Raw genomic sequence first — 14,515 nt, forward strand, 5'->3', positions numbered from 1 at the left:
AGTTGAAATTCAACTCTCAACTTAATTTGTTTTAATTTGGCACAATACAAATAGAATTGACAGATAATAACATTTTACAACTATGTTGAACAGATCACTGTCTCAGAATAAACAAGGTGCGAGGGTTCTACAACAACAGAAGAAAAACTTCAGCTTTCACTCCCATAATCACAAAATGTGAGGCTGCAGTGATACAGTCTCCCCAACACTAGACAACTGAAGGCTGAAAAACTTCCTGCTCTGATGAATCTGGATTTCTGCTTAGACTGTAGATGGTCAAGATAATGCACACTATCACAAACTGGTTTAATGAAAGTGCATCTGATGATGTGATGCAGTCATGTTACTCTCCATCAGAATCTCAAAGGAATATTTATAACTTCTTGTGGAATCCATGGCAAGCAAGACAAAAACTATTAGTGCTGTAACTAGTCTTAATGTTGTTGCTGATCGCAGTATAGAAACTCCATATAACTGTCTTTTACCTCATTCCCTTGTGATCCCCTCCTGTATGTCCTTCTCTACAGAATTCAGATCTATACATCAGCCTAAAACCTTGATGACACAAATCCCCGGCAGCAGAAATAATCTGTGTACAGCTGTCAGTGTGCAGTTGTTCTAAGGACAGTGACTCACAGCAGCCCCCCCCCCCCCCATATCCTGTTTGTTCTCTGCTAAGTATTGTTTTCCTGATGTCCAATCACAGACAAGCTAACTATGTGCTGTATCTGTGCTGATTAATGGAAACAAAACACCAGACATGGCAGACGTGGAGCTTTCCTGAGGGTCAGACAATTGAACAGCAGCCTCCACGTGTGCTGTCTACATCTGCCAAGTCGAAGCAGTAATTGCCAGTAAATGAGTAATGTTCGCACATGTTGGAATCTTGAACTAGGAATCTGTTGTTTGGGGTGTGGTGTGCACATGTGCAGCCTGAGGGTTGTCATGGTGATCTTACCGGATAAGGTCGAGCAGAGCATCAGCAGAGCTCATGATTGCCTTGCCGCTATCCTCTGAGTCCTCCTTCTGGGCTGCACCACCAGGGTGGATGATGGAGACCATGATGATCCCCACTATCACGGCTACAAAGGTGGTCCACAGGTAATAAGACACTGTGATCAAACCAAGCCGACTGGAACACTTGGCATCGAGGGCAGCCAGTCCTGACATCAAACTGGAAGAGGGAACATGCACGTTAGACGCAATTATAACTTCTTCTTCAACAGTTTTGGGATGATTAATGAAACACAATTTATTTTGAAACCATCCGCAAGTTCTGTTTCCCACTTTAACAAACAATAAATACTAATTCCACAAACAGAAGCACAATGAACATCAAGACTTTATCTGTTGAATGTACAAATTAGCCCATTAAAACAAAAACGGTAATTTTAGTTATATATGCGGTCTGGACCTTACACTGAAGCAACATAATACTTCCTCCAACAACCTCCTGGCTCAAACAACCTGGGCATTGAAGAGAATCACAATTTTATCCATCAATAAAAGAGACATGCCAAACTGTGTAACACCAGCATTAAAATCTCCATTTCTTTCTGAAATTAATAGGAAGCACTTAATATTTTATGTTCTCGGTGATTGGCAAGTAGCGATCTACAGCCAATAATATTTGGCCGACCAAATAATTTTGATGATCTGATTTTTATATTGCCTTATCGGACTGACACAGACTCTCCAGGTGTCACAGGTGTTTTTGAACTCCATCATGGCAGCAACACTCACAAAATCACATCCTCTTTAGCAAATTGACTTCATAGTAAAAGCACAACATTAATTGTGTTGCTGTTATGCTTTGTATCTAGCGTGATTGAAGTGCTTTTAATTAGAAAAGTTATATCCCTGGATCTGAGGATTATTTCAGTTGCTTTACAGACCTCTTGAATAGTCAACGTGGAAAAAAAAAAGAGCATTTCAGTAATCATTCAAATTTAAATATAAAACACATACATGAACCGTGATGGAGCTAATTTAGTTTCATTTTATGAGAAACATTTACTACCACATCTTGATTGAAGATAAACCAGTTAGGATGAACACAAACTTTAGTTATATCAATCTGCACCTTAGACTATTTAACAAAATCAATAAAAAAGTGACAGTATATTGTAGAACCGATTGAGGAGGACTCACTAATGAGAAGGAATAATTATAAAGTACAATGAGGAGCATTACCACAAGCCAAGCAAACAGCCCATTCCAAACAGGAACTGACACTGCACCAGTGTTAATACATGGACAATACTACCAACCTGTAAGGAAGTATGCAACACTCCAATTTATCTGAAGCCCCATTCAGACACAAACCTAAGCATTCATGTCTTGGACATTCATTCAGTCTAATAAGAAGAGTGTCCATGTTTTATCTGAGAGCTTAAAGATCTGGGAACTTATTAGTTCATGAGTAAGATAATTTCCCCAACTGTTTGAGAGGCCAGGAATGATCTCTATATTTACATGACTACATCTGCGGCAGAACACTATGTATTTTAATAATTGTCTCCCAAACTAAAACACAATTAAGCGAAATTAAACCTGACCTCCACTGCTCCTGTTATAGTCACCATAGTCATGCCTGATAAAAGACAGACGCTGTCACTATTCTAAAGTTTCAAAGCACTTCGCTTTAACTCACTCAAAGACCCACAACTTGTTGTAGTTTATAGAGACTCTCTATTAAGGGGTGCTATGATGTCAGGTCTGTTCAGCAACCTGCACCACCTCCAAGAGAGAGAACTATTAGAAGCAGCAGCAAAGTTCAGTCTTCGAAATGTACTTTCAGCACCTTAAGGCAAAGAGAGTCAGAGCTATCCCATTATTAAATGCTGCATTAATAATCATTTTCCACATAAGCCTTTGTCTTTCCGACTTCTTATTTTGATAATAAAGACACTTTTTTGGTGTACTCAGCCATCTGAACATACACTCTATAAGGTCCGCTCAAATAATTCAGCTTGATGCTGAAAATAAAATGTAAGTGTTTTGAGATTTAATTTGTTTCGCTTTCAAATGTGTGTATAGTGAGTCCCATAGTACCCATGTGTACAGTAAAGATGTTCGACACCCGAGTTGGATTGTTTTCTTTTCTACAGACTTCCAGTAATCCTCAGACACAGTGTTCATTTGTTTTTTTTTGTCTGCTGATATTTTCCTCAAGAATAAATACTGTTTATTTATTTTTTGTTTTATATTCATTCCTTCAGATTTATTCAGTACAGCACTGAAACCTTAACCACTCGTTCCCACTCTTGGCACTGCATACAAAGTAAAAGAAAAAAGTAAAGTAAAGTTAGCTTGATTCTTTCAATAGATGTAAATGTTCCAACACATTTCAGAACAAGACCATCTTCTACTGCAGGACACTACTTTGCATGGATATAGTACATATTCACATGATCTAACCTGAAGTTTGAACTAGCCTCTAATCCATTAGGTAATTTACATATATTTATATATTAGAGCAGAATGCTAGTAGTATCCACAAGAAGAGCTGTCAGCAACGACTGGAACAGACATTACATTATGATCCTGCAGCACATCACAGTGGATTTCTCTAGTGATAGTCAGGATCAGTGTTCAATACGTCATTGCGTTCATTCAGGGACGAATAGGCAACCACACACACAACCGCACACAACCACACACAAACACACACACACACACACACACACACACACACACACACACACGGATAAATAGATTTATCAAAGCAGCTGTTGGTAAGAATGATAGAATCTAACTACACACGCATATAAAATATTGAGAACCTCAGATAATTAAAAGTCCTCTCTGATCTGAGCTGAGTATTTTGTCAAAGTATATCATTCTTGCTAACATAAATTCATAATTTAATAAAATAAATCAATGTGAAAATGTTGCTTATAGAATATGATTTTAATGCCTGATAAGGCAAGCAGAAAAATTCTTAATGTGGGTCTTTCCCCAAATGAGCTCACCTGCAAAAAGTTAGAAATTCTATGTTAACTTTTTCTTATCACTCGCATTAACTCCAGCTCTGGTTTTTGGAGACATTTGTGGTAAAGCATGTCACAAAAGTTCTTGGACAACAAGGTTTGTGTACCATCAAAATTATGTTTTGTTTCTTGTCTTTCTTCACAAGCCATCATTGTAAATGAGGAAGTAAAGGTTAATAACAAAATTTTGATGTGAATTTGAGACACAAGTAAGTTATGACAATGTCTGGACCCTAATCTGAGGCAACACGTCACTTCTGGCCAAAGCTTTCTGGAATGAATAAGCTGGGCATTGAGGAGATTCACAATTGTGTGCATCAATAAACAAGACTGGCCAAATTCTGACACAACTGCGTATAACTCATCTTATTTCTTGTAGAGATGAACAGGGAGCAACATCTAGTCACAGCCACATGAAATCTATATTTATGGAATGGTCGTCAAAAAGGCAGGGTACTCAGGGTGTGAGAGAGAGAGAGAGAGAGAGAGAGAGAGAGAGAGAGAGAGAGAGAGAGAGAGAGAGAGAGAGAGAGAGAGAGAGAGAGACGCCGTGTTTTTAAATCAGATCAATGATGAGGACATCCTGCTGATCGGTATAAGCGGACACAATTAAAATGTATGTATCCTTATAGACAGACATCATTACCTGGACACGACGAGTGGGAGAATCAGCATCTTCAGCATCCTCATCAGCAGCTCTCCAGGAAACTGAAAGTACTTTACCTCCTGTCATGAAGAAAGGAGAAAAAATAATAGGTAGGGTCATTTAGAGAAGAAAATAGAAGACAGAACTTGAACATGGACAAGTCATTGTTACAATGCCTGCCGCAAGGAAACCTTGGGGCAGATGCATTTTCTCATCAACTTTCTTTAAAATTGTAAGATAATACTTTGTTTTAACATTTTCATCAATTTCACTGAGAATAACAAATAACAGAATCTATTGAAATCCAATGGAGACTATTGGGCCTTGGAGGACGTTTACACTGAGTACCATTATAGTTTTTAAAATGCTTTCTGTCAGGGATATAATTCGACACATGCACTGTACATTCACACTGTGAGTTCAGTCTATTTAGTTTATTTTTCTCCATTTTGTTATCAAATATTATGTAAATTATTTAAATTAAGTGAGCATGTTTCTGCATTTTTACAACGTGGATTATATATTTATAGAATGCTGCCTGTCAAATGACCACCCCTATGGGCCAATTGGTTAAACACAGCCATCAGGTGTTCAAACACATGATTGCTTAATTTTAGACACACCAATCAGGTTTAGGCACTATACAAATGCATCAGCTGAGCTCACTTCTTTTCAACAAAAATGGAGCTTGTGCTCAAAAAAGAAGAACAGTGAGGGTGAGAGGGGGAATGTGGAGTATGGAGTATGTGGAGGTATGTATTGTTCACTTTAGCACTGTGATGTTGTATACTGCACACGTAACATTTAAAATGTAAGTGCACTGTATTCCAGACATATGCTGAACTACACAATCTTGTCTTTCACTGTATTTCTGAGAGTTTTACAGATGGATGCTGAGGAAACCGCATGAATTCATATTCAAAGATGAGGCAGAGTTCAACCTGACAAAGGCAAGAAGGAGAGGTAGAAATATCATTGGCCACAGGGCTATAATCAATGTTCCAGGGCAACGTGTGGGTAACATCACCCTTTGCGCTGCCATTACACGGAATGGGTCCTCCTCCGTCACGCCAGTATGGGCCCTTACAGCAAACCTGACCTTCACAAATCTTTGTGCCGATTGCACAACATCGTCACAGCAGTAAACCACATGCACCAGATGCAATACATTGTCATCTGGGACAATGGGTCATTCCACCGCTCTGCTCTGGTCCAGAACTGGTTTCAACACCATCCACAGTTTACAGTACCATACCTTCCACCATACTTTCCATTTCTAAACCCAATCAAAGAGTTTTTCTCGGCATGGCGGTGGAGGGTTTCCGATCTCCGACCCCAGGCTCAGGTACCCCTCATTGAAACTGTACTGGATACAGAATTTTCTGCTTGTCTGATATTGTCGAGCTTACTGTGTTATGCACACTCCTGTAGTAGCATGAAAAGTGGGACATGTTTTGTTGTGATTCTCTTTGTTGACATGTTGACTGATTTGGGGATATTGAGAGAAATAAATTAGATTTTCATGAGTCTGCAGTATTGTTCTTGTGTAGTGTTTGGTAAATGTTTTGTCTATTTGCACTTTCTCTGTGTACTTCACTTATAGAACTCTAATCACTGAGAACTGGAATTGCTAAAAGTGTTTTAGGTTAGCAACAGCAGTGTGTAACTGGCTCAAACAGAATTAAGTCATATGAAGCGTGTGTGTTTCATATGGTAAAAAAATATGGTTTTGCTAAATAAGTGCATAGGTTTTACAAGAGTGTTTGTTCTGCTGATTAGGTGTTTGGTTGTGCTAATTGTGTGTAGTGTTTGAAATACCGGGCCCTGATTTGAAAATTGTGCTTAAGCAATCGAAAAAAACTGTAACATCGCCACTGCGGCTCCTCGTAGCCTTTTTCTGGTGCATAAATCCACCAGTGGGGTTATACAAGTGGTCATACTTTCGAATCTCTTCTGCCAAACGCTCTTCTATTTGGTCCATATTTTTTCTTCTTAATCTTCCGGGGTTTCTGCCGATAATATGGGGCATGAAACTAGAAACTAGACTCCGGACGGGCTGTAGTGAGCAGACCAATCACAGCCTTGCGGGCTGCGTGAGGCTAGCGTCACTCTGTCGTATAGCTCGAAAAATTGGCGGACGCACGCAAGCCGCAAGAAGGGGCACGCAAGCACATTGCGTGTCTTGCGTGCTTGCGCCTGCGAAAAATCCGACTATAAATCAGCCTTTAGGAATTGCAAGGAAGTGACATTTTGATATACTTCTGTGTTTAATGCATACAAGTGTGTTTAGCAGATCACTGTGTGTATTGTTTTGCAAAAAGTGTGAAGCTGACATTGTGCTTATAGTGGTGCAGATCTGGGCCCATGTTCTGCTCCTTGAGTGTCAGGTTTAATAATTGTGTTATACTTTTGATTTAAGTGTTGATGCAATCGGAAAAAAACTAGAAATTGGATGGACAAATGAGCCATGATCTATGAAAATCACTGTGATGTAGTCTAGATCTGAATATGACAAGATTCAATAAATGCCATTACATTACCAATATCACATTCTGTATTTATGTGACTTTACGTGATTATTTTGTGACAGACTAATTAGGAGCTCAACAAGTGAACTTCATCCATATAACATATTTTGAAGTATTGTGTTTTTCAGATGAAAAGTTCAGATTTCTTTTTATTCAGAAATTGGATTCATCAGTCAGTGATATACATGAATATTTTCACAAATCCAACACAGTTGTATCGTAGCAACAGCAGCAATTTCTCAAAACACGCACTGTTAAAAAACTTTAATAGGTTACAGAAACACTAACATAGAAACTAAAGGTGCTATAAGTAAGTGCCGTTTAAGTGCTCCTAAATTGTTAGTTTAAACTTTTATTCAAGCTATAATCGGAAGGGGTGTGTTTTTAGTTTGCGAAAGAAGATGTATAGACTTTCTGCTACATTCATATTTAATTTAGAAAATGTACACAAAACATATGTAATTTGAAAACATAATTAACTACAAATGGTATCAATGAGCATATGATGGAAAGAGTTTGTATGGAAAATTGTAGCTGATGCACGGTACAAAATAACCCACGTCTGCCAGGCTTTCTCTGAGTGTTTTTGTCATACACGGACAATGCAGCAGGAGATTGTGAGCATCTCCCTCAGGTGTTTGTGTCCTCATTTGCAGCCTCTTCAGAGAATGCCACGTGATCAGCCTCAGTTACGTGCATGTCTGAAAGCAGCTTTAAAGACACTTCCAGGAAAGACCACAATTCACTTTGATTAAAACCAGTCTATCTTTTTTGGCAAGTTATCATTTCTGCCACTAGCCAGAGGAGATCAGGCAGAATTAGTTAAAGTCACATCCAAACACAGAAGGATAATTTAAACCTAAACTGAAAAGAATGGGAGAGCAGCCATTCAACGTCACATATAAACCACCAGTGACACATTTACATGATCCAAGAGTTTTGGATCATGTAAAGTGTGTGGGTGTGTGTCTGTTTGTACCAGCAGTGGACAGCTGTGTTGTGTCAGCTGTGATGTTTCCATCCACTGCAGCCAGAGCTTGTATCCTCACCCTGTCAAAATAAGCCTGGCAGTGCATCAAGATTTTGAAAAAAGCCTCTTTTCACCTAAGTCGTCACCAGTCACAGTGTGTTGGTTTAGGGATCTGCAACATGAGTCAGTGTAGGATGATCCTGCACTTTAAAGTCTAATTACCTTTCCAAAGTCCACAGGGAGAATGTGATTTGGTTGTCAGTTTACTGTGATTGGAAATAAATCAGATTTGTATTGTTTGAACCTAAGGAATTAGTAGTAATATGATTAGGGATTTGTTTTTTCTCTGTATCAATACACTTTGAGATGTGGGTTTTACAATAGATAATCAACAATGACTTAAAATGAGAACATAGCAAGTGTAGATATTTTCTTTACCACCTTTAACATTTAGTCCTTTTCAGGTAATTTTGACACTTCATGTGGATCAGCTGTCTCTTTACTATATCTCTGATTCATTGTTTTTGTGACAGAAATATATGACAGACTATCTGTGAGCAAGCCTGTATTACACTAACTTGAAAAAGGAAAAAAGGCTTTGTGATAAAAAAAATGTGACCCAAATTAATTTTTTTTTAAAGTAGGTATAAACTGTTATGGAAGTTTTCTGGAAGCAGGTGAAAGGAGTACTCAGACAGAAGCTGATGTCTTAGGCATAAGAAGAAGATAATACATTAAGATTAAGATACATGTATTTGTCCCAAACACATGCACAGTCATGCACAGGAGAATGCAATGTAGGGAAATTTAACCTCTGCTTTTCACCCATCTAGTGCAGGACACACAGAGCAGTGAGCAGTCATGTACGGCGCCAGGGTAGCAGATGTTGGGGAGTAAGGTGCCTTGCTCAGGGGCACTAGACAGGGTAGGGAGAATCCTCTTGGATTTTTGGACAGATCAATCCAGGTTCGTCTTTTTGTTGTTTCTCCGTGGAGTCGAACCAGAGACCTTTTCTGCCCATAGTCCAAGTTTCTATCTAGTCCAATTATACATGTTTTATTTTTAATGTCATAAACATTGTAGAAAAGCCATCATGCCAAGAAACTATATACCAGGAAGACAACCTGGGGCCAAACACCCCTCACAGAGATGAAGAGTGCAGCCGCTGAGGTCATGCAAGGGAAGAAGTCCTTAAGAAAAGCTGGAAGGGATAGAAATATTGATAAGACAACCCTCAAAAGATCATGAAGAAAAAAGAGAAAGGGAAAGAGAAATCGGTAGCCTGGGGTGCAGTAGCTGAAAGAGAATATTAACAGATGAGATGAAGGAGGAGCTTGCCAAACACTTGAAACAACTTGCTGACCAGTTCCATGGCCTTGCTCCAGTTAAGTGCCGTGAACTGGCATTTGAAGACGCAGAGAAAAACAATATCCCTGTCCCTGCCGATAGGACAGAGAAACAATGTGCAGGTAAGCTAGGGTGTGCAAGAGACTTTCCGTAGCCGGGGTAAAGTGAGACACAAGTGGCCACATTTTACACATGGGAAATGTGTCAATTTTACTGATATATCATTTTAGCTCTCCTGGAGGGGAGCAAATGTAAAAAATGTCTCACATTAACCCGCTCTCTCCTACCAGGTTTAAACAAAAAACATTAGCAATATGTTTACTGACACAAAGTGTTATTGGTTTTCCTTTTCATTTTGCCTTCAAGCGATGCAATATTTCTTATGCTGACCACTTTTTACTTATTAGCAAAACTGTTCCATAAAGTAACATAAGCATTCATTTGAAGTTTCTGTTCACATGGGGAATGAAAGAGCAGTATTCACTCTATTTAAAGCATTTTTTTAAGTCACTAACAAACTGTAGTTTGGTGAGCACTGAGTTTTAGAAAATGCATGGTGAATGGAAAAAAATTGTCCAACGTAATCGTTTTGCGAAATGTGTTCATTTGCAACCTTTTTACCAGTGAAGGGGGTAGAGAACAATAAATGGAGCCAAATTCAGTCAAAATCTTGATGAGAAACATTCGAGCAAGCAACGGTTTTACAGATAAGCTGGGAAATGATTTCTCAGAGGAAAATCATGTCCCAGCATGAACTGAAAAAAACCCTTAAACTGACTCGGCAATAGCTTTAAAAATCGTCAGCATGTGTCCTGCAAAAGTCCAAAGTTAATCCCTGTGAAAATTGGTAGGACAATGTGAGGAAAACACTTAACAGGCATTACCCAACCAAGTTAACAATTTTTAGGAATTCATATTCAGATAGAGCGTGAAGTATTTCTTACACACTACTACTTTGCCTTTTCTGCAATGTGGCAGCAACAAACAAAATCATCAACCTTCTCATTCGACAAAATGTCTGTCTGTCTGTATGTGGAATGCAAATCTGGTGAACCGTCTGATCTCATCAACTTCACACTTAGCGTGTGTATTTTAAGGGTCAGGGGAAGGGCAGTGTCGCATTTTGGTGCAATTTGGACGTCCAAAAATATTAATGCAATTTGAAAAAAGAGAGGAAACGGTCAGTGGGGTGGGGTAAACGTGTCCTCTCATTCTAGATCCAACTACGGCAGTGGCCTGCAAGTGGGTCAAACCATGGGTCAAAGTCGTTGGCATATCCTTTTGATAATATTATTATTTTTATTTCATTCTAGAGGACTGACAAAGACCTTCAAAGGAGTGGCAGATGCTGGTCTTTATCATGGCTCCAACATTTACTGAATCACTTAATCAATTTGTTTTAAAGGTAAAACCATAACCTTTGTTTTGCTGTTGCAGTGCTTTATATCAAGCGTAATTACAGAGCTTTAATAAAAAAATGTCAGAACTTGGGTCTGAAGAGTGTCAATTGCTTAATAGACCTCTGAAATAGATGACATGCAGCGAATGAAACAATAAAAGCAGTTAAGTCAATCAGTCAAACCTACACAACACGTGGATAAGGCAAATTAAAATATTTGTTAAAGATAAACCAGGTTGGATGAACACAACAGCTCTCTTTGAGGAGGACTCACTAGTGACAGGGAATAATGCTGAAGTAGCTCCAGATCATAAACAGGTAAAGCAACAGTTCATTCCAAACAGCCAAGTTTAGAACAGGCACATTAGTCATCTTAAATCGGTTGGCTCACTGGAAAACACCTAGGCTATGGCCTTAATTCACCACTTTAGTGATTGCGTTATCCATTCATTCATATAATATGTGTTCTGTAAGTCTGTCCTACTCCTGAAACACGTTTTTTGTTGACTTCAATAAAAACTCGCAATATCAATTTCTTTTATTCTTAAATTTTGTCAATTTCAGGCTAAATTATGATGGGTTATGATGGCCATGTGGAACTAAAAGAAAATGTAAACCTTAAAGTTGTAATGTTAAGAGAGAAAAGTCGTAACATTATGAGAATAAAGTGGCAAAAATGACGCATCAAAATATTAAGTGTCATCATAGTTGAAACCTGTACTAAAGTATAACATAAGAAGATGCTCCATATTTCTCATTTTAATGCAAGTACCCGGCTGATCTTCTAATATTTCCCTTGTTAATTTACACGTTGCTAAAACTCTCAACCTGTTTTTGTAAATTATGGTTTTATTCACATAAAATTATTCATTTTTCGAAACATATTCTCAAAATTTTTTAATTTAAAAGTTGTGTATTGCATAGAGCTGATGGAAGAAGTGTGAGGTTGGTGATGTCAGAGAGGATGGTGGATCGAGGGGTTGTAGGGCGAAGCTGGAGCATAATGACGGCTAAAGAGCTTTTCTGTGGGGCATTAAGCAGAGAGAGCTTAGTTTGCTGTATAAGAGCAGGATCAGCACTCACATACAGCAGAGAAGGTTTGTCTCTCCTCTGCTCATCTTGCACTCCTGCATATGAGTTGGTGTGTGTGTGTGTGTGTGTGTGTGTGTGTGTGTGTGTGTGTGTGTGTGTTTGTGTTTGTGTTTGTGTTTGTGTTTGTGTTTGTGTGGTTTGTGGCAAGTGCAGCTGGATAAATTCAGAGAGCTTTCTGTTTATTATTTTCATCTGAATTGTAGTGAACAACACACACCCCTTAAAGTGAGCTGGTGCTACAAGGCAGTCATTCTTGTCACAAGTGAAACAATTATGGGATATGGTGAACATTACATGTAGACGTAGTGTAACAATACCGTAAGCACATATGCATTTTCATGTCAGTGGCCCTGTTCAGACCTGGTATTAACATCTTTCCTGAGAGATCTGATCACAAGTGGTCAGCGTTAAATAAGTGTATTTACACCTGACAGTGAAATTTGTCCTGGATATGTCTCCTGTGACCACTAATGATTGGATTGCCCTTCCACTACATGCACACATATGCAAGTTGTGTTCCAAAAGACCAAATCATGTTGTTAAATGTTGTTTGTAAGGGCAGAGAGACAATGAGTGGATTCAGGTGTGTAAATGAATGCGCACAGCTTTGAAGAAAGATTTTACTTAGTCACCTGAGAAGGTGGTTCTTCAAATATGTCCCAATATACAATTGCCTTCAGACAGCGAAATTAATGTCTTCACATACATCCCAGACAAAATTCAAACGTGGCAGCATGATAGAACTTAGCTCTGACCACTTGTGATTGGATCATTCAGGATCACACAGGGTCTAACAAAGCATAACACAAACCATACGTTTGCTGTGCTTATCTGCCCAATGCCAGAACAAGTAAGGCTGAAATAGTTTTCTCCCTGGTGAGACATGCTTGCTGAGATCAATAGCACCTATCGTGATGCTGCTTTGCATGATGCTTTTGTTGTAGGACTCTGACAGACTTCATACTCTCAATGTAGCCTCACAAAAAGAGATGAATACACATTTTGAGTCAATACAACTTTCAGGGACAATCAGGAATTGGGTTTCAGATGCAGGCGTCACACTACACTCACCAGAGAATAGGCAATTGGCTTTCAAAGCTTTCAATGCAGCACAGATCTAATTTATTTCCAACGTTGTGACAAAATAGGAGCCTTTCAACCCATTGACAATCAAGCAAAGAGATGGCGATGGGAGACGTTTGTAGGGGAGGGTCTTTTGCCTATTATTTATGCCCTGACTATTAGTGCATGTTGAGTAAAACTAAACCCACTGATGACGGTTGCTTGCAGTCAAAAGCTCGGATGTGGTCCGTGAGTCAAGATCACTTTGTCAAAAAAAGGTCACATAAGGATCATATTAACATGGGAAATGTGCCAAAGAGGTGTCGTTCTTTTGTGTTTCAATCATTCAAAAAAGGGCTAGTGCCTTCAATAGACTGACACCTACACAAACCCAGCATTCTTTCAACTAAAAAAGTCCTTGAATCCTTGATTATGTTTAAAGGAACTAGTTGCAATGGTTCATTCTCATTCAAAATGTGTCAGAATGTGGCACAGAAATTGACGGATGTTATGATGTTTTTCTGGTGTTTTCAGAAATGGCAGCAGCCGTGGAAGCTCATCTTTTGTTGGATGGTGAGTTAACATATTGCATTTTTAGGCATATTCAGTTTTTATTCAGAATTATGTAAAATATCGGAAGAAAAATGTTAATATTCCAGATGGCCTTATCTTTTCCCTCTGTCACCATGTCTTTGCATTTCCTGCACTATGTTCTTCTTTTGTTAGCTTGCTAAACTGTTAGCCTCTTACACATCTCGACCATAAACTGTATAAAAATGACATGACAGCTCTACAAAAGGAAAGCCAAAGTGCCTTGATCGCAACCTGGTGGCTGCTTGCAGTACAAATGATAAATCCTGCTTCATTAATATTAGTGAATGATCTATGGACCAAACTAAAAGATAAAAAGAAAATACTAAAGATTGTTTCTGACATTTAAGGTATTCTCATTAGAATTATGGTTATTAATGTTTGATTTAGTTATTTGATGTTATATAATGGGGTGAAATGTCATTATTGATAACTGAGAATGACTGATTGGTCAAGTGTGTCAACGGTGTATCTCTAACAACCTAAAATCATAACTCTGCAAACTCTGGTTCTAAATGTCCTGACCTGCTCACATTCTCTGTGTGTGCCTGATCACCTGCCCTCCCTGGAATACATGCCATGCTGTGTTACCTGTTGGTTAGGTCTGGACTTAACAGGTTCAGCTACCTGCTCTCATTCTAAAACCTTGTTAGTTAATAAACCATTCTTAAATCCTGACATTTCTCTCACCCATGAATCATATCTCCATCCCTCAGATTGATCTGCTGTCCCTGTATATGAATGTATATGTGAGTGTAGTGGCTGTATCCACAGCCACACAATTAGCATAGATGGTCAAAACCACTCTGTCTCATCACACATTATATGGATTCACACGTTCACTTTGCCGTCATAGTAGTTCAGAAACACAAAAAGTCGTTTTTTGGT

At 38.7% G+C, this 14,515-nt stretch overlaps 1 protein-coding gene across 2 annotated transcripts in view; it reads right to left on the reverse strand.

Moving 5' to 3' along the window:
• The window catches only part of slc1a7b (solute carrier family 1 member 7b), a 36,714-nt gene that overhangs the window by 19,225 nt on the left and 2,974 nt on the right, over positions 1-14,515 (reverse strand). For both annotated transcript variants that reach the window (XM_062395941.1, XM_062395942.1), the window contains exons 2-3: positions 4,639-4,718; positions 959-1,174 (exon numbers count right to left, since the gene is read on the reverse strand). In XM_062395941.1, coding sequence (XP_062251925.1) covers positions 959-1,174; positions 4,639-4,718 — 296 coding nt within the window. The remainder of the gene's footprint in view (positions 1-958; positions 1,175-4,638; positions 4,719-14,515) is intronic.

The sequence above is a fragment of the Platichthys flesus genome, chromosome 9 (genome assembly GCF_949316205.1).
Source record: "Platichthys flesus chromosome 9, fPlaFle2.1, whole genome shotgun sequence".
Classification (NCBI taxonomy): Eukaryota; Metazoa; Chordata; class Actinopteri; order Pleuronectiformes; family Pleuronectidae; genus Platichthys; species Platichthys flesus.